A 26,937-nucleotide genomic window follows, 5' to 3' on the forward strand; every position below is an offset into this window, starting at 1 on the left:
ATTTGTGAAAACTGATTAAACTTAGCTCTCTTCTAATGCTAATTGCAGCAAAACGGAAACAGGTAGAAACATATATTTTTTTCCCGATGAAAGAAGAGACTAATCTTTCTTTTGGTAGGTACTCATGTTTTTGTAGCAATAGAACACAATATTCTGTGGGCCTTGCAAAATCAGTCAAAATCCAGTAAAACAGCCGGGAGCGGACGGGATTGCTTCTGTGAAAATGGCTGGGAGTGAATGAGTTAATATTGACAATTCCGAACTTAGGGGCATTTCTGATATTTCCGATTTTCCACAATGCAGCGCAATGCAAAAGCTTCCTAACAGGGTGAAAGTAAACAACATATTGTTTTGATTTTGCCTGTGATTAGCATACAAACCAGGCATATTGTTATCATAGACAAACATTTCTTCACATTTTGAAATCAAAATAATTCTCAGAAATCAAATTAAGATCCAAAATCCAATGCTTTTCAATGGACGGAGAGGGTCATTTCACTGAGTGAGTTCTGACTTGTGATATAAGCTCAGAAATTGTCAATACAGGTTTTTCACAGGCTGAGAAGAATTTGTTCATTTGAATAACATTATATTACCTGTGGTTATGTGTTCGTACAGTGTTTGTATGTGAAAATTTGTTATTTGACGCAATCACACTCGCAGTGGTGGATGCTAATTTGCCATTAGCATGTTAGCATGAGCGTGGGCGATCTTTTGAAAACAAAACATGGCTTGTATTTAAATATACACTGTAATGATTTTTGTTTTGTGTAAAGTCACCTCCAACTGGGTTGTAAGGTGTCTCTAAACAGATTAAACTGAGCATGCTTAGGGAGGGCAGAATTACATATGTGATGTAGTGGAGATTTCACTTGATAGATCCTAATTAAGTTTTACAACATAAAAACTGTGAAGTAGCTATGACATTGTAGGTGAACCACAACATATTGCGGGAACGCTGTAATTTTAACAATAGTACCATCCATCCATCCATCCATCCATCCATTTTCTACAGCAATTTATCCTTTTCAGGGATGCAAAGGTGGAGCCTCTCACAGATGACTTGGAGCAAAGTTGCATCTTTGGTTAGTCACCAATAAATCACAGAGCACAAAACAAATACAGACAGAAATTCACACTCATATTCACACTGAGTACAAGTGAAACTTAAATTGAACAAAATAAAAAAAAGGGGAACACCTGTCCAGGAAAAATCAAGAGCCAAAGCTGATTCATCTCACGTCTACTGGAATGCAAGTCACTCATATAGGCTTCATCTACACATCACAAAAGATCCATTTTAATACGCATGGAGCTCAAATACTGAAAGACTATTTAAGTGCCTTGGTGCTCCTGTTTTGGTTAGCATCAGAGTTTGAGTGTGCTCAGAAACTCTTTAATGCCAGTGTGTGAACCAAAGCATCTGTGAACTAAGACCGTTAAAGTAACAACAAACAATTCTTATGGGAAAAGGTATCAGGGTTATTTGAACGAGGCCTTTTTTTTAATTGGGGATTGATTGGGGCATAATGTCCATTAGAGGGACAGTCACTATTTGAGGAAATGACTATTGATGCTGGATACATTCCTGGACTGGTCGTCAGTCAATGTCAGAGCACATATAGACAGGCATACATTAACATCCATACCAGTGGGCACTGGGCAAATTAGAATCTTCACAAAATTGTGCATGTATTTGGAATGTGGGAGGAAGTCCGAGCACCCAGAGAAACATTCGTAACGCAAGCAACATGAAAACTCCACACAGGAACAAGGTCTGAGGTGAAATTCAAACCCAGGACTGCCGGGAAACTGTGAGGCAGACGTGCTAACCACAAGATACTGTACTGGACAAATATTGAACATTTACTTTTAAAAGTTGATTGCAGATTTAATTAAAGTTTTACACTGACTACACAGTTCTAGTAATTGGAGATCAGTAATTGCAGCCAGCTCATTATTTTAACATTTAGGCCACGTCCATGCAGTAATCCCAAGTAAAGGACTGAGCACGAAATGGCAATATATTATGTGTCCGGAAATGAAGTTTAGACCTTGAGGAAAAGAATTTGACTCCTATTGTCGACCTACAGTGTATTCAAATGCTGGCATTGTATACATATCATTGTGGGACTGCTATTATTCCTGAAGTGATGTAGAGCCCTTACACTTCTACTGCTGAAGGCTATTTCCTTCACACACAATGGAGTGACACTCCAAGGATTTCTGGCAGTCACGAGGCAACAGGAAACATCCGGAATGGTGGCTTTGTACGGTTAATAAACAACTAATATTGCGCGTGCAATCTTACCCGAATATTTTGAGTGGGATGTCTAGTGGTTGGTCCCCCGACAAGTTTACAGTACAAATCAACCCTCGGCGTCCCGAACTCATCCTTCCCGCAGGTTGCTGTTGCAGAAATCCTCGATCCTTGCGCCAGGTTGAAGTACGGTGGGCTCAAACTAAAGCCAGTGAGTCCATTGAACGTTTCTTGTGCACGCGTGCACCTGTAAACAATAACAGAGACAAAAACCGCGAAGAGGTGAGCTCCCGTCACCTCTCTCCCCATGTTCCACACGAGAGGTCCCGACTAGAGGTCTGGTCATCTGGAGAACCCTGCGCAGCGCCGCGTCCTTGTGGGTTGCGCCATTTTACGCGCGATACTTCCTCAGCACAACACTTTCCCAAAGTCCAGCCTTTACCGTGACGACCCAATGGAGGAGGAAATGCCCCAGGGACGCATGTTTCCCTGTGGAAAGCTTCAAGTTTTCGGTTGTTGTCAAAGCAAGAGCGGTTCGTGCTCAGGTGCCACTCGTCGACTAGTTGTGACTGCTTGTGTGGTCCTCCTGTCACGATTTGTCAGTATGGTGGCACTGGCAGCCGTACTCACTCTCTGGGCTGGCTCAAGTACTCTGGTCAAAGTAGATGTACTGATTCAACTGATATGTACTTCAACAACATTTAAAAAAATATATACAGAAAGCACATGACTTAAAAGTACACATTTTACTAAGTACGCCTAACTAAACTAACTAAAAGTAAAAAAAAATGTTTTTACTGTCAATCATATACAATGCCCATTTTTATATCTTAGCACAACAAGAAAAACTCTCATGTTGCCGCTTTTATGCAGCTAATTAACTTACATGCTACATCAATTAGTAGGGAATTTTATTTATTTATTTATTTATTTATTTATTTACTTTAATATTTACTGTCTATACCCCTATTTGTAGTTCGTTCACACCATTGTGATTTGCAAACACTTTTATAGTAAAATAATTTTTTCCAATGATAACTTTCAACACGTTACAATTATGTCAAAGAAATATTTTGAAGGGGTAAATTAGGTAAGGCACCAGCCAGCAGTGTCGAAAAAATAGATCTCTGACTACCTCTAGTGTCAACATTGTGTAACTTTTTTTTTTTTTTTTTTTTTGAAAGGGGTGTGTTCAAGCCTCAAATTTCCGCTGTCGAGGTGAAACGCGGTTGAGCTTACTCAGTTTCACTTTGGAACGAGTACTATTTTTTTTTTAAAGTCCTGTACGTAAAATAATAATAGCTAAACATTTGTGTTTGAATAGGTTTCAGTGTTAGGTGGGAAAAGGCAAAGGCGCAGAAGTGCTTGGAATTTGCACGACAACAACTTGTGACTCACCCACTGGACGGCATTGTTGAGTTTAGGGCAGTTTGTGGCACGTATGTGTCACACATTTACCAGCCAGGAACTGTTTTGAGTTCGCTGTCATCTGTGAGTGAGTGACTGATTTTCAACAAACTCCAACCGGTGTTTTTTTTTTTTATTCTATTGGACTCCGACATGGAGCCCACCAATCTGCAGGTAGGGGTGACTTTCAATATTGTTTCGTTGTTCAGCGTAAATGAAAACTTAATGGTAATGTAGTTGACAAATCAACGCATATTCAGTGAGTGTCAACCTGCTAAAACTCATGCGTTGATTGAATGTGACGTACAGTACTTGTATTAAACAATAGCCTCCAGTTTACCAGCCAAGAAGCTTGAGAAAACAGCAGTGCTTTTGTTGACTGTACCGGTACTTTGTGGACTGTGTTTGAAGGTTCACAAGTTTTATCATAACATCGGTGCTCAGCAATAAAAGTGAGCTAAGCTTACGCAGTCCATAACTGAAACTTGTTTGTTGCCCTACCCAAACTAATTGCAAGCTTCAGAATAGTTTGTCACTGTAAAATAAATAAATTAATAATAATAATAATTATATATATATATATATATATATATATATATATATATATATATATATATATATATATATATTAGGGGTGTGAATTGCCTAGTACCTGACGATTCGATTCGGATTACGATTCATAGGTCACGATTCGATTCCATACCGATTAATCCCGATACGAATTTACAAGTCGATTGTTGCGATTATTTTTATTTAAATTTAGAAAATACTAAACAGTAAACTTGTACAGTGTAAGATTTGTATGAAAATGTATTTATTTTTCTGAAACTTCAGTCTTATACAGGTTGTAATCTGTTTCATGTTTGAACAGCATTAAAATAAAATATTAAGGCTTAATGTTCCATTAATATAACATTCCTCCATGTTTAAGGTGTGAACCCTAAGACGTTTTTGTGAATATTTTTCCATCAAAAATGGATATTTAAAAATCGATTCGGCCGCCTATTGAATCGATTCGAGAATTGCGCGATGTAATATCGCGATATATTGGCGAATCGATTTTTTTAACACCCCTAATATATATATATATATATAAATCAAATGTTCAGTACGATTCATTACATAATTAATTATCGTTAATTTCATGTTTTACTTGAGTACAAAAACATACTCCTCATACATTATTAAGTTTAACCCTCTATTTATTTATTTATGATGAGAGCGCATCTACACTCCCCTCAAAGTTTTAGAACAGTGACGTACCGTTATTTCCTGTAGTTTTGCTGTTGACTGAAAACATTTGAATGGACATCAAAAGATGAACTTGGGAAAATGCTTTTAAAGCTTTTATTTCCAGCTCCCTCTGGAGCTGATGCACAATTGAAGAAGATGGCATTATTTATAGAAAAACACTGTTCTTTAGGTGGGCGGAAATATATTCATTGATAGACTTACTATTCATGAACATAAATAGATCTTTATGTTTTGGGGCGGCATGGCTCAGTGGTAGAGTGTATTGTCGTCTCCCATCTGTGAGGTTGTGAATACGATCCTCATCCCTGGTGACTATGTCGAAGTGTCCTTGTGCACCACTGAGCCCCGATTTGCTCCCAGTGGACCTGGCAGTGTGAGGCTTGAATTGTAAAGCGCTTTGGGCACCACATCGTGTCGTTAAAGCACTATATAAGAAGCAGTCCATTTACAATTTGTTGCAGACCATTACATTCAGCCCAACCTCTTTTAGTTGTTTGTTTTGGGCCCTTCGGTCTCCACTTTAGCAAGCTCTTGGGTTTAAATGTCAGGATTTAGATGGCCGGTCCAAAATCTTCCACTTATTTCCCTTGATGAACGTCGTCATGTCATGAGGCGTCCCAGAAGCCATAGCCCAGGCCATGACATGGCCGCTGTTTCACAGATGAACTTGGATGTAAAATGATATATTTTTCTACAGACTTTATCCTTTTCATTTTCTGAAGGTTCATCTTTTTCCTAATCAGTCCGAGAATATTTTAGGGTACTTTTTGGTGAATTACAGCTTGTTCTGTTCATTTTGATAATAGGTTGTTTGCATCTTCTAGTGAAGTCTTCAGCAGACAGATTGCGATACCTTCATTTCTGGTCATTGCTGATGTCACCAATAGTTGTTTTCGTGTTATTGTCTTTAGAGCTCTCACAATGTTTATGTTTTCTTGATGGTTACACATCTAGCTAGCATGGATTTAGCGGTAGTTAGGGAACTATCCAAATCAGAAAGCGAGCGTAGACATTCAGTTATTTATGATTGAATTTTCAATGGATAAGAACACGCCGGATCAACAAAACACACCTTTCAAGTCACTTGTTGGAGTAGGTTTCCTCATATGAAAACTGGGTTATAAAAAAATGCTATATTCATTACTCCGCCCTCCCTAAATATTTAAACAATCCTACATCCATTGATTATCAGATTTAGATGTAAATACCAGAAAATACAAGCTGAACTGTTGGTCTCATGTTCATCTTTTGATGTCGAGCACAAATGCTTTCAGTCTGAAACAAAAAGAACTTTTGGAGGGGAGTATTAAGTAAATGAGTGCTGTTCAATTCACACTTATTAGGTACATCTTTCCAAATGCAATCAGATCCAATACAAGAGTTGTTTAATAAGACAAAAAAATAAAGTTACAATATGTTCATTACTAGGGGTGTTAAAAAAAAAATCGATTCGGCGATATATCGCGATACTACATCGCGCGATTCTCGAATCGATTCAAAAAGGGCAGAATCGATTTTTTTTTTTTTTTTAAGGATTCACACCTTGAGCATGGAAGAATGTTATATGAACGGAACATTAAGCCTTAATATTTTATTTTAATGCTGTTCAAACATGAAACAGATTACAACCTCTATAAGACTGAAATTTCAGATAAATAAATAATACATTTTCATATAAATCTTACACTCTACAAGCTTACTGATTAGTATTTTCTAAATTTGAATGAAAAAAAATCGCAACAATCGACTTATAAATTCGTATCGGGATTAATCGGTATCGAATCGAATCGTGACCTGTGAATCGTGATACGAATCGAATCGTCAGGTACTAGGCAATTCACACCCCTATTCATTACTGTGGTTGTAGTTTGCAGTGCTTTACAACCACATTACCAAACTGCATCAAACTGAGGTCTGCTTCTAACATTTCACTTTTTGTTTGCAGCCCAATACGAAAAACAAAGAATAAGGAACGCGTTTCAGTGATTGTTGTCTTTCAGAAAGCCATATCAATGGCACAGAAGGCCGCACAAGAGGACCAGGCGGGGAACTATGAAGAGGCCGTTCGTTCCTACAAACACGCTGTCAAGTACTTTCTGCACATTTTAAATCGTGAGTCACCAAAGCAGGAACCGCAATGTATCTGATGTTGTTCAGAAAGGCTCCAACTTGGTTTTCATGGTCCAGACATAGATGCGCATCACCAATATTGCGTTCAAGTGTGTGGATAAATGATTTGTTAATCTTCTGTGTACGTTGAAACCTTAAAATTACAAACACCCCTGAAGGTGTATCTTAATAATTAACTCGGGATTTAATTAGTGTTTTTTTTTTTGGTGGGGTGGGTGCGGGGTCATGTTCAACATTTTCACATTTTACTGTATTTGCCATACCTCATCTAATTTATTGATGAAAATGAATCATGATTGAATGCTAATGATGATGTCTTTCTTTCCATTAGGTGAACCCCAGGGTAAAGACGGCAATCAGAAAATCAGAGACAAATGTAAGGAGTACCTGGACAGAGCGGAAGAGCTACAAGAGTACCTAGAGTATAAAGAGGTTAATATAGAATTATGTTTCTTGTGTAAATGTGGAAATAATTATAGACATGGGATTCTATATAACTGTCCTGACCACTGATCTTAATATATGTATAACTGGATAACCGAAAGCACTCACACGCCCGTGCAAGCCGTTGAAGCGACAGGGCGGCCATCTTGCTCCTCCCATCTCGCGAGCAGATTACTGTATAAACTATACGGTATACGTACAGATTAGACATATACAGCTCGTAGGCAGATAGTATAGGGCCGAGGAGCGGGGGTGGGGGGTTGTGACGGGGTGGTCACTATTTTTTAACAAACAAAAAAAAGAAGAGTACGTGCTACTTTGAAGAGCCACTTTTTCTTTTATCGCTCAGTTCCTTAGACCCCCAAAATTAGATTTGTCAGAGGTGACTTAACAATAATTGAGCGGTTGGCGGTTGGCGGTCGTGGGGGGGGGGGGGGGGGGGGGGCGGCTTGTTTTTTTTTTGGGGGGGGGGGGTATGGGTGGGTGGGGGGTTGGGTGTTGGGGGTCGGGGTGTGTTCGGGGGTTTGGGGGCCGCGGGTGGCGGGGCCTGGGTCGTGGCGGGTTTGGGTGGGGTGCGGGGGGGTCGTGGGGGGATGGGGGCTGGGGACCGGTGGGGCGCTGTGGGGGCCCGCCGGGCCTCGTTCTGCGGCCTTGGGCTCGGGGGTGTGGGCCGGGGCTGGGGCGGGGGTGTTCCGGGCGTCTGGGTCGGCTCGCCGACCGGTGTCCGCTCGGGTGGCTTGGGGGTGGCCTTGGTGCTGCCGCGGCCTGGGGATTCCGGGGGGGCGGTGCTCGCTTTGCTGGACCGCGGTTGACGGCTTCTTTCTTTGGTGGTGGTCCTTATGCATGCCAGATCCATCGCACCAGCATCTACTGAAACTCAAACAGAATTTGCCTCTCCCTCCCACAGCCCCTTGAATCAGTGGGTGCTGGTGTCTGTGGATCTCACTTTGCTTTATCTTTCCTTCCCTCCTTCCTCTCTTTAGTTTTTCCTCTGGTCACTTGAGATCTCAATTTATTGGAAGTTTTAGGTTTCTGGGGTTGGCATAAGACTTTTTTTGTAACCACGCAGGAGGGGTTTGGTTGGTGCTGGATTTCACTTTGATGGATTGGATGTACTGGCTTCTATGGATCTCACTCTGCCTCATCGATCCTTCCCTCCTTCCTCTCTTTAGTTTTTCCTCTGGTCTCTTGAGATCTCGCTAATTTGTTGGAATTTAGAGGCTTCCGGGGTTGGCGTAAGACTTTGATTTTGTAACCATGGGGAAGGCAGGAAGTGTTTGGTCCGTGCTGGATTTCACTTTGATTTATCTTTCTTTTCTCTTTATTTTTTCTGACCTTTTCTCTGGTCTCCTGACCATTTGAACCTCACGACTCTGGCAAGATTCTGAAGTACCTGGTTAAGGCGAAGGGTAATGGGATATTTACAAGGTTTTAGGTGAATTAATGAGTATAAATTTATACGTATTTGCACGCACGCGCACGCACGCACGCAAACGCACACACGCAAACGCACACACGCAAACGCACGCAAGCGCACGCACACATACACACACAAAAAAACAAAAAAACACACACAAAAAAGAGCAATGATGATAAGACGTTGAATCGGTAAGACAACCGAATGAACAATTCTGAGCTCTTATAAAAAAAAAAAAAGAAAAAAAAAAAAGATTTGTCAGAGGCATCTTTTGTTGAATTACAGTTGTAATTCAATAAAAAAAAAAAAAAATAATAAAAAAATTAAATGATGTTTACAGGAGGAAACTTGTGTGTGTGTGTGTATATATATATATATATATATATATATATATATATATATATACACACACAAGTTTCCTCCTGTAAACATCATTAAGCATTATAATTTGTAAAATGTCTGAAGTCCTCTTGTTTATGTTTAACAAATTTAACACATGATAAATAATGCTGTTTCTACTATGTACTGTCTCAAATGTTCTCCAATTTTGATACTGTGAATGTATAGGATCGTATGCCGAGAAACGTTTCTTGGGAGGAGCAATCTGGCGTCCTGGCGACTTCAAAAGTCTTGGCTTTATTGGCTATCCAGTCCTGAGAGATGTGGTTTCGAGGTTATAAACGTCACACATTTAACAAGTTTGCACAGAGGCATAAGAGTTGTCCCATGGGACAACAAGGCACACCAAGTTACTGTCACACTTACTCTCTTTTTTTTTTTTTTTTTTTGATTATTTTATATTTAGGCCCTCCAAATTTTTTTTTTTTCCTCATTTGGACATTTATTGCAATTATGACTTTTTCCACAAGCATAGGTCAGTGAAAGACTATATTGTGGGATAAGAATACTGGTCATGCGCAGAGGTGGTTAATGTACTCACTTGGTAAGATGTACAGATGCAGTACGACAGTCAATCAAGAGTTCAAGTTGATTGACATTACCTCTCTCTAGTTAAATCATTTTCCCCACATTGTGTCCTCTATGCAGAAGTTGAAAAAAGTAACAAGACTATTTTGGCAAAGCAAAGAGAAGGGTCAAGGGTGAGAAAGGTACTGATACCAGGTCTCGGGCTGATACCTGGTATCTTATTTAAAGGCTTTGGTACTTGTGACTGCGATTGGCTGGCAACCAGTTCAGGGTGTACCCCGTCTACTGCCCAAAGTCAGCTGAGATAGGCTCCAGCACCCCCCGCGACCCTTGTGAGGAATAAGCGGTCAAGAAAATGGATGGATGTTTTTTAGGGATGAAATGTTACGTATCAAAATATCGATACTTGCCTGGTATCCCTGGTGACCACTTAAGAGTTCAGTATTCGTATCAGTCTGAAAACAAGAGTTATCAAACATCCCTAGTAAGGAGTAGAAGGTACAGATGTGAAAGAATAAAACTAAGAACTTGGCAGAAAAAAAAAATTCTCAAGTACAAATACCTTTCCAGGTATTTGTATGTTACTTCCACTAGAATCATGCTCGTTTTTTTCATTTGATTGCTGACGCTAAAAGTGTTTTCATACATATTTTACTGTATTGTGACTTTCCCATTGCGTTACTGTAGGTTAATGATAGCCAGTGCGTTCAGACGTGTGTACAAATTCGTCGGTGGCGTTGTAATGACAGTAAATGAACAATGTTAAAATGTACGATTCAATAATGTATGTTGTTTTGTCACAATTCACTGCCTAAAATAAATGTTTTTTTTAAATAAGAAGGGGGTGAGTCAAAAGATCACGTAGGTTACGGTGTATTTTTAATGTGTAATTTAAAAAAAAAAAAAAAAAAAAAAAAACGAGTCACGTGGCCGGAGCGTCGGCTGCGTCGTGAAGTCATCACATTCCCCGTGCGCAAGTCGACGCTTTTCAATGCGGAAGTTCCGTCCTCGAAACAAGTCGGGGACGATTTCAGAAACGAAAACAAGCTAAATAGCAACTCGATTTATATGTCTACCAGTTTACGTATAAACTAAATTTTAAAGGCAGACTGTTTAGAAGGTCTCTCGAACGTTTCGGGTATAGGACGAGTGATCAGCCCCCATGGCTACCAACAATAATTTACAGGTAAGTGGAGGCTCAAACCCGACGCTTCCGAAAGGATTGGGGTGCAACTAACGATTTTCAGTATTGAACAAAGTTGATGTTTTGTCTTAGGGTGTTTATATTTGAAAAGCTCCTTATATTATTTGGACTATTGTCGAAAAAAATAAATGAAAGGTTTGCTGCTAATTAGCCTCTTTTAGCTGCCTTAGCTATTTTTAACTTTGACATTATTTGGTGAAAGTCGTCTATTGACAGATAAAAGTGTCGACTATAAAATCTTTTACGCCCAATAAATGAGTATAACAATGCTTTTAAATGTTGTAACCGACAGTGCGCTACTGCCGAGAGCTTAAGTTGACAGCGCGGCTAACGATGCTAGCATGTTTATGGCCTGTTCCGTGACTCCATTACTCTTTTACATTAGAGAGGCGCATTGTTGTAATAACATTATGGACTGGCTGTTATGTATAAAGATCACATTATAGTCGTATTGTAAAGAAAAAACAGAAGCCAATAGGAAGTGGACACCGTCGTCAGGTGCTGGCACTCCTACCTTGATGTCGTCACACGGAACTGCTGTGCGCTTTTCAGTGCGTGACGTCGGTTAGGACAAGAAGCCCAACCATTTAAATGGTACATGTAAATAGTGTGTGTTCTGAAGTTAAAATTGTTGTTGGAAGTCTCGTACATCCTTGTGGAAGTATTATTAAAGCGGGGAACACGTTCAGATTTTTAACATTGTGAGTGATTCAAGTATCAGCGACCCCATACATGACAGGAGAAAATCGGTGTATATTTAAGATGCACAAGATACACAGCGCATCACTTAACATAACAATATCTGTAACTTAGTACCAAGACTGACCTGTGAGAGGAAGCATCGTGCCTCAAGGCGTCCAGGCTCTTGATTTAAAAATGTTCACCATCCTGTTTTTATTGTTTCCAGCAACACAATATTTCATGTCAGATTTACAGTCTGTGGCTCAGCCCAAACAGTTTTGAGAGCAAAAATAAGTCATAACTCATGTCGAACCACAGGCTGATCCCTCAGGATAATCTTATCGGGCCTTTGTTGACTTTGATTGCAAGGAATGAAAAATCGAATAGATCTTATTAGGCACACTTGTTGTCAGGCGTAAAAACTCTTTTAATTGTTCTCGTGTGCTTTTGTTCATAGAAAGCCATCGATCTTGCCAGCAAGGCGGCTCAGGAGGATAAAGCTCAGAATTATGAGGAGGCTCTGCGAATGTACCAGGCTGCTGTACAGTACTTCCTCCATGTGGTCAAATGTAAGCCATGAATTGCAAAGTTCCTTTAAATTCAATCTGCACAAATGGCAGTTTTGAAAAGTCACGTTCTGTTTCTACATTTTTTTTCCCTCTAATGTTCTCTTTACACTTTTCAGATGAAGCTCAAGGTGACAAAGCTAAACAGAGCATCCGCGCAAAATGTGCCGAATATTTGGACCGGGCAGAGAAGTTGAAGGAGTATCTGAAAAAGAAGGAGAAAGCTACACCTTCTAAACCTGTCAAAGAGTCTGATGACAAAGGGTGCGTTTGTGGGTGGGACAATGATGTGTGGACCCATTCAGGTCAGACTTAAGATCTTCAGTCTGTTGATTCTATTGGTTTGTCTGCTCAGGAATGATAGCGATGATGCTGATGATCCAGAAAAAAAGAAGATGCAGAATCAACTCTCAGGTTGTTTTTTTGCGTATTTGAGATACTTTGAAGTTGTTCTAATTATCAAAACTGTTTATCCCATAGGAAATAATGTAATTAATTTGTTCCAGACTCAAACTATCACCATCATTAAACCTTATTTTAAGTAGAATTTTAACATTGACACGTACAAGGACGCGTTAAATATTGTATAATGACTGTATAACGTCTGCTCGCTGTTTGAAGCCCAGCAGAGACACATTAGAGAACAGGAAAGGGTTTGCTGTTACCTAGGAGTGTTTTAGAGGTTTTACGAGTGTTGTCTAGTTTATGCAAGTAGCCCTGTAAAACAAAAACAAACAAAACCTTTCGTGATTGAATAAAATAACAGAATAAAAGGCTTAATGCAGGAAAAGAGAAAAATAATTGTCTGTTTAAGTAAATTGCGCAGTTGCGTATCTAGGTCATCAATGCTTGTTGTACAGTATGTAATTATTTAATAATTCTATGGCTCATAATGTCCTGAGCAGCCAGACCTTACACTATGTGCAAGAAGTTCAATTTACAAAAACACAATCTTTTTGTCGCTGCGTCTTCCGGGTGGATCATCTTAAAGGAAAGTTTGGATTTTTTGGACATGAATCTGCATTGCATCCTCACCTCTAGTAGTGTGCGATCAGCATTGACTTACCAATGACAGCGTCCGAACTATCCCTTTAGCGATGATGCTCGTTCCTAGCGACGCATGCACACTTCGAGGGTTTGTAGCATGTAGCCGCTGAGCTTTGGACTCAGCCATTCATTGTTGTAGCGCCACCGATTCTACCACATATTTGGAAAGTGGCTGAGAGCCCGGACGAGCAGGAGAGCTGGTAGGATGGTCTTCCGCATACGCAGTTTTGAAAAAGTGACAAACGGATGTTTGGTTTCCACTTTTTGAGAAAATCCTTGAATACGCCTTAATCAAAACTTTTGATGCGTTAAAATTGGGTGGTTCTACTGTATACTGAATTTCAGTGTCTTAACGTTACTTTCTCCAAGCAGATTTTTGGCTTCATGTCATACAGGTGTTGTTTTACCTAATGTATGTGCTATTCAAGCATGACAGTGATTATTATTGTTGTTTTATTTTTTTAGGTGCAATTGTAATGGAGAAGCCAAACATCAAGTGGGATGATGTTGCTGGTTTAGAGGGTGCCAAGGAGGCCTTGAAAGAAGCTGTGATTCTCCCAATCAAATTCCCTCATCTATTCACAGGTACAGTACAGTAAATTCAGTGTCCAGACCAGCTCTTGTGGTGTTCCTATTCCCAATTCCAATGGCTGCTTTTGTGATTTCAGGAAAGAGAACACCATGGAGAGGGATCCTGCTATTTGGACCTCCAGGTACAGGAAAGTCTTACCTTGCTAAAGCTGTCGCCACAGAGGCAAACAACTCGACCTTCCTGTCGGTCTCATCATCTGATCTTGTATCCAAATGGTTGGGAGAAAGTGAAAAGTAAGTTCCATATTGGTAAAGCACTAATGCCAGAGTAAAACATGAAATAATGATCAATCCAGTGCATGTTCACGTGATGAATACGTTATCTCTGTCATCCAGGTTAGTTAAGAATCTGTTTGCCCTTGCGCGGGAAAACAAGCCCTCCATTATCTTCATTGATGAGATCGACTCACTCTGCGGCTCCAGAAGCGAGAACGAGAGCGAGGCGGCGCGACGTATCAAGACGGAGTTCCTGGTGCAGATGCAAGGTAATGCAAATAAACGTACAAAATGCTGGAGTAAATAAAATGCTTTCCATTGGCTAGGAATTTCCAGCAATCATACCGCCTAGGAAAGAGGCGAGTTCTGTGTGAGAGATGAATGTGCTGACGATGAGCGTAGATGGCATCATGACGAAAGAATATTTTGTGAAAATACTGAAGCAACATATCAATACCTCAGCTAGGAAGGTAAAACATAGATGCAAATGGGTCTTCCAAATTGGTCAATGAATGACCTGAGGCAAGACTGCCACACCGGTTGCAAAGAGGTTTAAGGATCACAAAGTCAATATTTTTGAAACACTGATCTCAGTCTGATTGAAAATGTATGGGCAGACCTGAAAAAGCATGTGTGAGCAAGGCAGCCTACAAATTTGGTTAACCAGTTCTGTCAGGAATGGGCCAAAATTCCTGCCAACTATTGTGAGTAGCTTGCGGAAGGATACCCAAGTCATACAGTTCAAAGTATATTGTACCAACTATGAAATTCTAACGAAAGGGACATAAACTTCTGACTTTATAGACAATAATGAAATATTGTCTGAATATGATTCTTCACTCATTATTCTTTACATTTACAACACACAATAAATTGTTTGTTGCTGATTATTTTGAAGGAACGAGGGGCTAGAAAACATGTTAGCAACCCAGCAAAGAGCAAACATTCCACTTGTGTTTGAATTTCTCGTTTCGCTTTACTTTAGACTGACAGCTCTCCACCCCTCCCTATCTTTCCATCATTCAGTAAAGTGTTAACAATGGATTGCTAACCGGATCACATGGGGCAGAAAAAATGCTGCTGCACTATAAATAGAAGCAAAGTTTACAAGGCTTACACTTTGTGCCCAGTTTTGTGACATTTTACGTCATGCAAAAATAGTTAGGAATGAAGGATTTCCCCAAGAGGTTGGCTATTAGATCTCATGCTGAATGCATGTTACAGCTGACTTCCTCGTTGGCAGCATGTCTCGAATCTCAGCTCTGACCTTGGTGGAGTTTCTCTGTACTCCTCGTACTTGACTAAGTTCGTCAGGTACTCCGGCTTTCTTCCATATTCCAAAGACATGCATGTTAGGGCCACTGAAGACTGTAAATAGTCCATAGGTGTGAGTCGTTGTTATTTAGGGAGTCCTGAATACAAAACTCAAATCAGCAGCTCACATTGAAAGTTAGAAAAATTTGCCCCCAATGCCAGTTTTGTCATGCGACGTGAAACTGGGTGGACAACTGGACATGTATATTGGATTACAGGGCGGACCAAAAAGTTTCAAAGACCCTTGACCAAAAAGAAGGTCTGCCATTTTAGTTTGGAGCAGCCATTTTGGGCAATTTTTATGGATAATAAATAATATTGTTTATTGTAATACAGAGTAATTTGCTTTAAAAAAAAATTTGCATATTAAATCGCAATATTGACGAAAATAAATCAAAATCGTTCAGACCTACATGGTACTGTACTCTTGATTACAGGTGTCGGAAATGACAATGAGGGAGTCCTGGTACTCGGGGCGACAAACATTCCGTGGACCCTCGACTCTGCCATTAGAAGAAGGTATGGGCTGCAATGGCTGCGAGTTGCATAGTGCGCACAACACACGCCTGGTCCACTCACCTCTGTTCAATCAAACCATGTTAGATTTGAGAAGAGGATCTACATTCCGCTGCCAGAAGAGCATGCTCGCGCCTTCATGTTCAAGCTCAACCTGGGCACCACCCCCAACAGTCTCACCGACTCAGATTTTGTCACCTTGGGCAAGAAAACAGACGGCTACTCTGGCGCGGATATCAGTGTCATCGTGAGAGATGCGCTCATGCAGCCCGTCAGAAAGGTCCAAGCGGCCACACACTTTAAAAGGGTATGTTCTTTTTTTTTCCCCCTTATTTTGTCATGTCATTGTTTGAGGCTGGATGTAGTCTTTCTGTCTCTCTGACTAATTATATTCTCATTGTTTAAATTGATTGTGGTTCCTAAGGTGAATGGACCATCGAGATCGGATCCCCTAATAATTGAACACGACCTCTTGACGCCTTGCTCGCCTGGCGATCCCAACGCAATTGAGATGACATGGATTGACGTCCCCGGAGAGAAGCTTCTGGAACCTGTCGTTTGCATGGTGAGGCGTCTTCAAGATGTGCCGTTTACTCATTTGTTCTGGCGAAATAATACTCTATTGATTGGTGTCTTTGCAGGCTGACATGCTGAGGTCCCTGGCCAACACAAAGCCCACCGTCAATGAGCAGGATCTGGGAAAACTGAAAAAATTCACAGAGGACTTTGGGCAGGAAGGCTAGTTTGAGTTTTTTTAAGCAGGCCAAACCAAAGCAAAAGAATTGCAATGTTCTATTTACAGTTTGTTTTTTCCTCTTCCCATCTCATCGTAGTCCATCACCAGAGCCCATCTTTCTCTGACAGTTTGATAACCACAGAAAGGCTGTAGAAACTACTTTTGACACTCATTCTTCTCCAAATACAATAAATGTAAGATTCATGACAAATTTAAAGGGGTGTTGGACTTCTGAAGTTGCAAAACTACCCAGGCTGCTGCTTTGGACCAGGGTTATGCACACAGTTATTGTCGTAGACCAATAAAGGGGCCCGTCTTCTCTGTTTTGTATAAATAAGCAACAAGCATTTTATATTATACTGTATTTTGTGGTATCATACATAGGCTGTGGGAAGTGAAGCAGCATTGGATTTTTTGTGACGTGTTCATAATCTGTGTGGTGTATATATATAGCACAGGCATTTTAGACTTCATGAGACACTCGATGAGAGCTACAGTAGAGCCTAGGTTGGGATCGTCAGTCCACTCTCACAGTTGAATGGATCACCAAAGGTGCCAGACCAGCATTATTTGAAACAAGGACTCTGCAGCTTTTTGTCACTCAGTTTATCTTGATCACACCCTACTGCACATTTTTTCATTTTTTAATATCAGAACTGATGCTGGTAATTAACTGCTAAAAAAAGCCTTACTTAAAATTGAAGTTGGATTGGATTGTGAATTTTGACGTAACAAGCCAAAATTGGAAGCTTGTTTGTACATTGCGGCTAATATACATCACCAATTAAAAGTGACGCTGTGCATACTGTGCCTTCTAGAGAAGCAGTTTATTTTTGTATGGGTTCGTCTCAATTTGTCCTCGTGCTTTTACCATCCAAGTGCGTTGTCACTACACAACTATGTATAATACTTGCTCATTTCCTGTACACTCTTATACGGAATGTAAACTACTCTATTTTTTTTTCTTTGCGTTTTGAGGGGGAATTTCTTTCCACTATTATACACAAACATAAAACCATATTTGTCTCTGAGGTCAACTTTTACCTGTTGTACTCCCGTTTTTTTCCCTCTCGTTTCTGAAATGTAAATAAAATATAAATACGTTAAATGTGAAGGTTTATCTTTAAATGTTTAATTTACTGTATAATTTTTGTGTCCCCCCCCCCCAAAAAAAGTGTTTTGCTTACTAAGTGGGCGTTGTGCAGCAACTCAGCCGCCCAAAACGGAAGTGCAACGTTGCATGGTGGGAGGTGAAGTCCATTTACACGTGGCTGTTTGGTCTGAATACGAGCCCGCTGCTCTTGAGAACTACATGTACCACATGCAACTCGGGAGAGTCCGCTTTCACTGGACAATTTTGTTTTGGTTAAAGCGACGACTCTTTGTTACACCGACCCAAGGTCCAACGGGAGACATTAAACCTGCTCGTTTATACACCTCCGAATATTTGATAATCACTTTAGGACAGCTCCTCTGAATCATGCGTTTCGCCTGCCTTCTGTGAGGGCCACTGCCCCCTTGTCGCTACGTTATCGACCCCCAAAGCTAGCCAGCTAGTTAGCAAACACGCTAACCACTGCCAGTCATCACCCATGTCCTCAGAAGAAGACCTGAGCTCAACGATTACGGGTTGGCTATTTGTTCATTCCTGGTGGCTGCTTCTGCCGTTCATCATGCTGCTGGTCGTCGCCGCCTTTATTGTCGCCTTCGTGCTGCTTTTGTACATGATATCGCCGCTTATTAGCCCCAAACCCCTCAAACTGAACGGGGCCCACGTCGTGGTAAGTCCACCGGAGAAACATTGTTCATGTTGAATATGGGCGCTTTTCACCAGAGCGCTGCAGTGGTCGCTTTAAAAATGATTTAGTTCAGATTTATTGTGAGAATTGCTACAATATAACCACTGTCACGAGTGCGTCGAAAGTATGGCTGGTTAGCTGCCTGGCTTACAGACATCGAAACTTGAGTTAATGCTAGAAGTTTAGGCAATACTTTACTGCGTTGTATTTGGTTGCACGTCATTTATGTCGTCCATCTCGGATCATTGTTAGGGTCATTTAGCTGCACCATAAGTCCACCAGTGTGTAGATAAACATTGATATTCATAGCTCAACCTTCCAATTTCCAGGTGACTGGAGGCTCCAGTGGTATTGGGAAATGCATAGCGATGGAGTGCTACAGACAAGGAGCTTTTATCACGCTGGTGGCACGTGATGAGGTACGTCATGACTTAAAACGTTTACATGATTGTAGTTTTTTACACGCAGTAGCTCCATGACATTTAAATGTGTTACCTACATTGTTACACGAAACACTATGTCGTAAACTGAGGACTCGCTTGTAGTCGCCTTGCTAACTAACTTATTTCATAAGCCCACAAGTGCTCGCGTCCCTTGTATTTTTTTTCTTCTATGCCATATTTAAGTATTTATTCATGCCATGGGCCTCTTAGGATTGTTGGTTTTGCCAAGGAAATTTCCTATCCTATGTTTAAAGCAAAAGGGACAGAAATAAAATTATGAATACCTTTAAATTATTTGAGTGTGCAATCCAAAGATCAATGAAAAACATCTACATTTATAGACCTAAAAAAAACAATTAGTATGGTTTTTTTTTTCTTCCATAATATTTTGCACATGGACGTCAGGAAAAGTAAAGTCGAATTGTGTGAAATTGTGTTGTCCTTTCCTATGTTTGAAAGGAAACACCTTTTAATTTCTCATTGACCCGATGACGTAAGACAACAAAGGTTAAGGAATTGTGGCATATAGGTTAGGAAATTTGACTTTCCGAAGAGGCCCCATGTCTTCCGCTCTGGTAATGACGTCTACACATGGTAGTGTCAGTTGTGCACATGTGGGTGGCACCAGCCGTTTTGTTCTGTTTAATTTGTGGTCTGTATTTATTAGTGTATGTACATACGCAGTGTTCAATTAATTTGGGCAGAGCATCTACTAGAGTGAAGGCCACTATTCAATGAAATACAGTACATAAGTTTGTATGTGATGAAAGTGGACATTAACTTTCTTGTAGGCTAAGTTGATTCAAGCCAAGAAAGAGGTGGAAAAATTTGCCATCAATGACAAACAGGTATGATATATATATATATATATATTTTCAAATGCAACTTTTATTAAAAAAAAAAAAATGCATGATTTCAATTGCTGCGAGTTATAAAATTACAAAATTTTCTCTTTGTTCAGGTTGTACTTTGCATATCAGTGGATGTTTCCAGTGATTACAGTCAGGTGGAAAGTGTTATAAAACAGGTAATGCTTTACTTTCATATGAGCTCATATATTCTTTTGATGACTTATTGAAATGTATGTATGTTATAGCTCCCCCAATGTATCAGTGAGATGTGGAAAAACAAAAATCATGGGTCACATGATCAGAGTTTGGCTTCTGATTGGCTTACAATTACCTCATTCCCCAATTCATGGTTCTAATTGGCTGTTGCTTGGGTTGTTTGTAAAACCGTTTGGCATCATATTTTTTTCTTCGATTCGAATTGAAATTCCAATACCCAGAAGGACCAATTATTATATCAGCTTTGAATTTTAATATCTCCGTTCCGATTGTAATAAATGAGATATCACTGTGCAGGATTTTCGAAGCACTTTCTTCACAAAGTAGACGGAAAAACAACTGAAAATGGTTAAAAAAAAATGTCCAAGTACCGATGAAATGTGCTTTTGTACTCAAACAGGCTCAAGAAAAATTGGGGCCTGTTGATATGCTAGTGAACTGCGCCGGAACGTCATTTTCTGGAAAGTTTGAAGAAGTGGAAGTAGACCGTTTTAAAGTGGGTAACCCTGAGGCGCTCATTAATCCGTATTTACATTTGTCAACAAGCTTGTCATTCTCTTCTCCAATAGAGACTGATGGAGGTGAACTACCTTGGGAGTGTTTATCCAACACGTGCCGTCATAACCACCATGAAGGAGAGAAGAATGGGCCGCATCATGTTCGTGTCCTCCCAGGCGGGCCAGATCGGCCTGTTTGGCTACACGGCTTACTCCCCGTCAAAGTTTGCACTGCGCGGTTTGGCCGAGTCGCTGCAGATGGAGGTAAGGAGAAAGGAGGCCCGACTGTCAAGACTTGATTCTCTCTTACCGTTGCATTCATTTGATTACGTTTCTATGGAAATGAGTCCTAATTTTGCATAGAATAATTATTTCATGTTGTTTAAGGGGTGTGCTTCCATACATATTCACACAACAAGGAACAAATCTGCATGCGTGGGCGTCTCTTTTTGTCATTGTTGTTGCAAACTCTTTGTCATTTTTATTGTGGTCAACTGCATTCTACAAACACTCAACACAACATGTTGCTCGGCAGAACAGTACAAGCTTCCAAGTAGAAGGTCAAATTGAATTAATTAATCCACAATTCATCAATTATCAAATTGAGAACTATTTTAATAATGGAGTAATCATTTGTTTATCTTAAAATTGGTCATATCCCCTAATTTCAGCCTCTCGAGAGTAATTATTCTCTGATTTCTGTAGTCCTTCATTAAAGTAGATATTTTGTGTTTAAGCAAAATACGACATTTGCAAACAATCTTCTACTTTGGTACATAATGAGCAAGCTGGTAACTGAATCATTTTTTATAAAGCTGGTGAATACAATATCTATCCCTTGTGTGTGATATTCCTTACTTTCTTAGTTTTTTTTTTAAACCTCTAATAAATACCAAATAAACAATTGGCTAATAAAAATTTTAAACACTTTAATCGAAAAATAAAATGTATTATTATTTGATAAATGATCAATAGAATAAGTTATTCTAAAAATATTTGATAGTGACAGCGCCACTTCTAAATAATTTCCAAATTGGCTATCACTTTGTCTCCCGCCACTGTCAGGAGTCCGTGGCCCAGCGCAGCTTGGTGTTGACCATACCCATAAAGATTTGCCATTGTAAATATTGAACACGTTTACCCTTTATGATTGATTCATTAAGAAGAAGAAAAAATCATTAACTCTTTGACCCCCAAAAATGTTTAATCACGATTAATAAAATCACGATGTATGCCGCCATAAACGTTAAATGACGTCAACTGTTTTTTTTTGTTGTTGTTTTTTTTAAATCAATGGGCAGTGCAACATCTAAGTGCAGCGCTGCCTGGTCAATGGGTTGTGGAATCAAAAACACTAACTATGGCCACCAGATGGCAGCATTATATCTCTTCAATGGGCTGCCTGTGTATCAAATTACAATGAAACGACTAAATCTGATGAAATAGAACGTTTTCAAGGGTGACGTGAATGATAACCTTTTGATAACGTGCGGCAGTAAAAGAGTTAACAGCGCCCCACACCACAAGTTAGTCTTTTAGAGACGTCTGATCATCTGGTGAGGGAGCAGCCCTATTATCAACATGTGTGTACCTCGCTTTAGTGAACATTGTTTGTTTTTCCTCAGATAAAGCCATACAATATCTATGTGACGCTGGCCTTCCCACCAGACACAGACACGCCAGGACTGGTTGAGGAAAACAAGACCAAGGTAAATGTTGTTCATCGTACATGTTTATTGTCTCATATTTACCACCTTTTTTAAATCACATTTCTTGGATTTTAGCCTCTGGAAACCAGATTAATCTCTGAAACCTCCGGAGTTTGTCAACCAGACCAAGTGGCCAAGATTGTTGTCCGAGATGCCGTGGTAAGAAGTGACTCCCGTACTCCGGAGGCCAAAAATACATAAACAGTGTGAATGGCTATACTCAACATCGCACAGTGTAGGGGTATTAATGTTAGCATTTTACTTGCTCAGCAGCTGCACCATTGAAGGATTAAGCAAGGGAATGACATAAGTAGTAATGTATGATATTAAGTGATGTCTTTGGTTGTCACAGCAGGGCAACTTTAACAGCTCCGTGGGTCCCGACGGCTACATGCTGTCAGCACTCACCTGTGGGATGTCACCTGTCACCTCCATCACAGAGGGTCTCCAGCAGGTACACACATGAACTTGTTTCACATTCTTCTTTTGTCATGTTGACGAAAATATACTTACCGTATTTTCCGCACTATAAGGCGCACCTAAAAGCCTTCAATTTTTTCAAAAGCTGACCATGCGCCTTATAATCCAGTGCGCCTTATATATGGATCAACATTGAGCAGCAACAGGTCTTGCTGTCAAGGCGCTATTGTTGACCCTGCACGATCGATGACGCGCATGCGCAGAAGATCCCGCCATCTTGGATCGCTAGCTAATACTAATACTTTACCTCAGAGAAAATAATAAAACAGCTGTTTATTCATTTTGGGAGTGAATGGAGTTGTCAGAAAGCTGGTTTGTAATCTATTAATAAAGTTTGACTGACCTATCTGACTGTTTTGTTGACATTCCCTTTAGCGCAGCACCATCTAATGGATGCATAACATAACCCCAGCCTCTACTGTAGCGCCTTATATATGGAAAAAGTTTGAAAATATGTCAAACATTGAAGGTGCGCCTTATAGTGCGGAAAATACGGTATTTGAATGCAGTGTATGGAAAGATTTTTATTTTTTTTTATTTTTTTTATTTTTTTGTAATCATTGTCCAAAGATGGATTTTAGCGTCTACTGTATTTGTTGACAATGGACCTGCTGCCATTTTGTGAAGCATTGCATTATGAGCTTAAATAGTTGCATGGGTTTTTGTGTTTACAGTCAATTGCAAGGCAAGTTTTTTTTGTGTAGTGCTTTAAAAAGTTTTCTTTGTTCGACAGTTGTGGATAATAAAAACAGAACACTTCTTCAGTTTGTGTCGTCCTGGAAACAACCTAAAGGGTCTTTTGAAGTGTCTGATTGAACAAAAAGTCTTGAAGACATTTGGGTCCAAGACCATTTCAAGTTCTTTAGACCATCAGAAAGATTTTAGAATCCATTCTTTGACTCACAGGAAGCCTTTGTAATGAATTTAGGACCAGGCCGATGTGGTCCAGGTTCCTGGTACAGTGCCAGTAAGGACTCAAGCAGCAGCATTCTTCACCAGTTGCAGCTATCGGATTGAAAGATTGATACATAAAAATAAATAAAAAATAACGCAGTGCTACTGATGTTCATAACTGATGAAACCAGAGGAATGAAAAGAAAGTGTCAACAGGCAGTCCTCAATTTGCATCCCAACATTCAATGTTATGAACTAGTTGCTTCAGACACTTACCAGCTAAATTTGTGGTTTTCATTTGATGGTTGCATTTATGGATTAAAAATGTTTTGGTTTTTTGGTTTTTCATTTAAAAAAAAAAAGGTCAGGAGAGCAGGAACTTACAGATGATATGGGATTGAAAATTGAAATACAATTTATGACATAGTTGTGATATCATTAATATATATAAGAAATAGTGTCGGACCCAATATAGATCCTTGTGGTACACCACATTCTATTGGATTGAGTGTTACTTAAGTCTTCATATTGAGTTTGGTTGCTTCAATAAATTCCTCCAATTCCATAATGCTTCATTTGTTTAGTCAAATTCTGCTTTACTGTATCAAATGCTTATATAAGTTCAATATATCCACTATAATCAATAACTTTTCAATATTATATATTTATTGTGTTAACTTAATAACTGCTGTTAAAATTGAACGTTTTTCTGAGAACCTTTCAGACAATTTCCATCTCTGTATTCAAAAACCATGCAGAAAATGCGCAAGCATGATTTATGATTCAGTTCCTGACTGGTTCATAAAATCTCAGAAAATTGGCAAAAATGTTGATTATTGTTTTCCAAAGTATAAGATATTTGCATATCATTTGGTAAGAAAAGTAAAAATAATAAGTCCGCTTTCATGGCGGTCTACAAAAATCTGAGAATAAGTACTGTTAAGAACCTGAAATTCTGCGGTTTTGGACAATTTTACATCTAAGAAGGTCACTAAACATTCTTTCTTGCTGCAGTCGTCCACGTTTGTGATGGTATTTTCTTTGCAGATCGTCACCATGGGTCTTTTCCGTACCATCGCCCTCTTCTACCTGGGAAGTTTTGACAGCATCGTGCGCCGCTGCATGATTCAGAGGGAGCAGGCCAAGGCGGCCGACAAGCGAGAGTAGCCGCCACCGTTCCGAATCGTCCGAAAAGGCCCGCAAGCAGCGAGGTGAACGAAACAGTGCGTTTACTCTCCACTACTCGTTCCCCCGCATCCCCCCGCAGTGACATTTCACTTTTAACGTGCACATGCTTCTTGTCACAGGAGCAGCCTTACTTTAGCAGGTGTATTTTGGTGTTGTAATCATGGAGGGAGGCGATAGTAAACAGTAGCGGGCCTCCCCGCCTCTTCTCGCGCAGGAAAAGCAATATCCTGTCGAACCGGTTGTGCCAAATATGGCCTGAAATTCCCTCCCACGGGGGCTTTAGTGAAAACAAAACTGATGCGTCACCTTTTGTTCTCGCGTTGCATGCTTCTAAAATGTTAGAAATGTATCGTTTCACCCAGTAAGAAGCATTCTCAACCTGTTCCGACCATTAAGTCTTTGCGGGCAAAGACCACTTAATCAGACCACTCAGTCGGCACCCTGACTGTTTTTGTGTGTGTGTGCGTGCGTGCGTGCAGCTGTGGTGTAAATAAGTGTTAAGTAATACAAATGTAATTTTAGTATGAGAGGAACAGCGAGTTGAACTCGCGTTTCCACCAAGCATGCCAGTTGAGTTTGCCACAGTAGGACCGGAATGACTTTCCACAGATATGTACCGTAAGTGTGACATCATAGCAGTCAGATGTTGTCATGGTAGCGTAAACAGAAAAAAAATATATGATTGCTGTAAGACCCCTGCCAAATAAGGATAAAAAAAAAAAAAAATCCAATACACATTGAATATCTGCCAATTTGACTGCAGTGTAACCACATGGATCAGAACATAACACGCCAGGTTAATGTTGAAATATACCAGCAGTTAATCAACAACACAAACACATAAAAAAAAAAAAAAAGCACCAGCTGTAACTCTAAACGAGAAGTAGTGGGGAGCTGTGACAGCCGTAATTCAAGCTCACGGGCACTGTGAAGTCAATCTCAATGAACACACTATTAATCGTAATACCATGTTCTGACAAGAGAGGGCACAAGATTTTTATTTTTATTTATTTATTTTTTTACTTCTAGTCTGGTTCCTACCCAGATGAACAAATAATGCATTTACGAGGCCTGTAAATAGCAGTACTTAAGGTTGGCATGGTCTTTAAAACAGCAACACTCAACAACATAATACAAAACAGTTCCTTATATCTTATCTTTTACTACAGCCTGTTCAACATGCCGCGGTACTGGATTTAGCATCTTGGATTACTAAACAGTAGAAGCATTCACGGGTGAATTTATGTGGTAGTCATTACCCAAGCAACCTAAAATAGGCTTAACATACTAATTATATCACAAGATTTCAAAGAAATTTGCGGTGACGTTTTTTTTTGACAATAATGGTAATAATTACTGAACAATAGATTTGTGATTGACACTTCGGAATAATAGCACTTTTATTGCAGAAACAATATTTAAGACATCTTTTTTCCAATGTAAAAAAATTTAAAAAAAAAATTCCAAAATGAGACGTCCTACCAAACTGAACTAAATTGTATTGCTTGGTGGAAATCGTGCATGTGTGTGAATGCGTACGTGCTTCTATGTTGTGACTGAGCCAAGCCTCGTTGAGAAAAAAAGCCATTTGACGTTTACCGTTTTCTTATCATCTCACTTTATTTCAGAAGGTACTATTATTTCAAGTGACCGTTCACCTCTCAAATATAATACTTTGTTGTTGTTGTTGTTGTTGTTCTTGGTGTGTGCGCTGCATAAGGAAGCTTACATGCAATTTTTGTGTCATTGCACATATGCTGCGTTGGCGCTGATCTCAATCAGGGCAGCGTGCGACTTGCTGGTTCAAGTAATGCCCGTGCAGGTCCACTGAGGGCGCTAGAGATTTGTTTTACATGCACAAAAGATTCTTGTCCCTATACTTTTGCCCCCAAAATAAATAATTACATAAACTGAAATCCTGTCCAAATGGTGTCCAATATTGTTTTGTAAGTCTTCCTTAGGTCCAGAATGTAATTTCATCAAAGTCTGAACATAGATTCGACTTTTTACGCACGCTGATAGTTGAATGCCAAATTTTTTGGAGACATTTTCCTTGGTGGTCGCGTGGAGACAAGCGGCGAGCTGTTCCAACCAAGCCTTAAGATGTGACTACCGATCAAGCGACCACAATGAAGCCCGTCCACACTTAC

The 26,937-nt window shown here is 39.9% G+C and overlaps 3 protein-coding genes across 7 annotated transcripts in view; 2 read left to right on the top strand and 1 right to left on the bottom strand.

Moving 5' to 3' along the window:
* Positions 1-2,838, bottom strand: part of LOC144018222 (laminin subunit alpha-3-like) — a 100,231-nt gene extending 97,393 nt beyond the window's left edge. For both annotated transcript variants that reach the window (XM_077520480.1, XM_077520482.1), the window contains exon 1: positions 2,312-2,838. In XM_077520480.1, the coding sequence (XP_077376606.1) occupies positions 2,312-2,569 (258 nt within the window). In that variant the 5' untranslated portion in view covers positions 2,570-2,838. The remainder of the gene's footprint in view (positions 1-2,311) is intronic.
* The window catches only part of vps4b (vacuolar protein sorting 4 homolog B), a 28,589-nt gene extending 10,771 nt beyond the window's left edge, over positions 1-17,818 (top strand). For 2 of the 4 annotated variants that reach the window (XM_077520487.1, XM_077520486.1), the window contains exons 2-13: positions 6,922-7,033; positions 7,383-7,483; positions 12,182-12,293; positions 12,410-12,554; positions 12,646-12,704; positions 13,803-13,922; positions 14,006-14,162; positions 14,265-14,413; positions 15,896-15,977; positions 16,062-16,281; positions 16,399-16,539; positions 16,616-17,818. In XM_077520487.1, coding sequence (XP_077376613.1) covers positions 6,922-7,033; positions 7,383-7,483; positions 12,182-12,293; positions 12,410-12,554; positions 12,646-12,704; positions 13,803-13,922; positions 14,006-14,162; positions 14,265-14,413; positions 15,896-15,977; positions 16,062-16,281; positions 16,399-16,539; positions 16,616-16,717 — 1,500 coding nt within the window. In that variant the 3' untranslated portion in view covers positions 16,718-17,818. Of the gene's footprint in view, positions 1-3,471; positions 3,842-6,921; positions 7,034-7,382; positions 7,484-10,803; positions 11,026-12,181; positions 12,294-12,409; positions 12,555-12,645; positions 12,705-13,802; positions 13,923-14,005; positions 14,163-14,264; positions 14,414-15,895; positions 15,978-16,061; positions 16,282-16,398; positions 16,540-16,615 lie in introns of those variants that run through there. The other 2 variants (XM_077520488.1, XM_077520489.1) reach the window with 2 other exon arrangements.
* A 222-nt stretch (positions 17,819-18,040) lies between these two features.
* On the top strand, positions 18,041-26,703 carry kdsr (3-ketodihydrosphingosine reductase). The gene is made up of 10 exons (XM_077520490.1): positions 18,041-18,491; positions 18,839-18,928; positions 19,744-19,800; positions 19,914-19,979; positions 20,420-20,515; positions 20,589-20,780; positions 22,142-22,225; positions 22,301-22,384; positions 22,578-22,679; positions 24,647-26,703. Exons 1-10 carry the CDS (start codon positions 18,303-18,305, stop codon positions 24,764-24,766), a joined length of 1,080 nt encoding a protein of 359 aa, XP_077376616.1. The 5' UTR covers positions 18,041-18,302; the 3' UTR covers positions 24,767-26,703.
* Positions 26,704-26,937: the final 234 nt, after the last annotated feature.

Source organism: Festucalex cinctus, chromosome 1 (assembly GCF_051991245.1).
Source record: "Festucalex cinctus isolate MCC-2025b chromosome 1, RoL_Fcin_1.0, whole genome shotgun sequence".
In the NCBI taxonomy this organism is placed as follows: domain Eukaryota; kingdom Metazoa; phylum Chordata; class Actinopteri; order Syngnathiformes; family Syngnathidae; genus Festucalex; species Festucalex cinctus.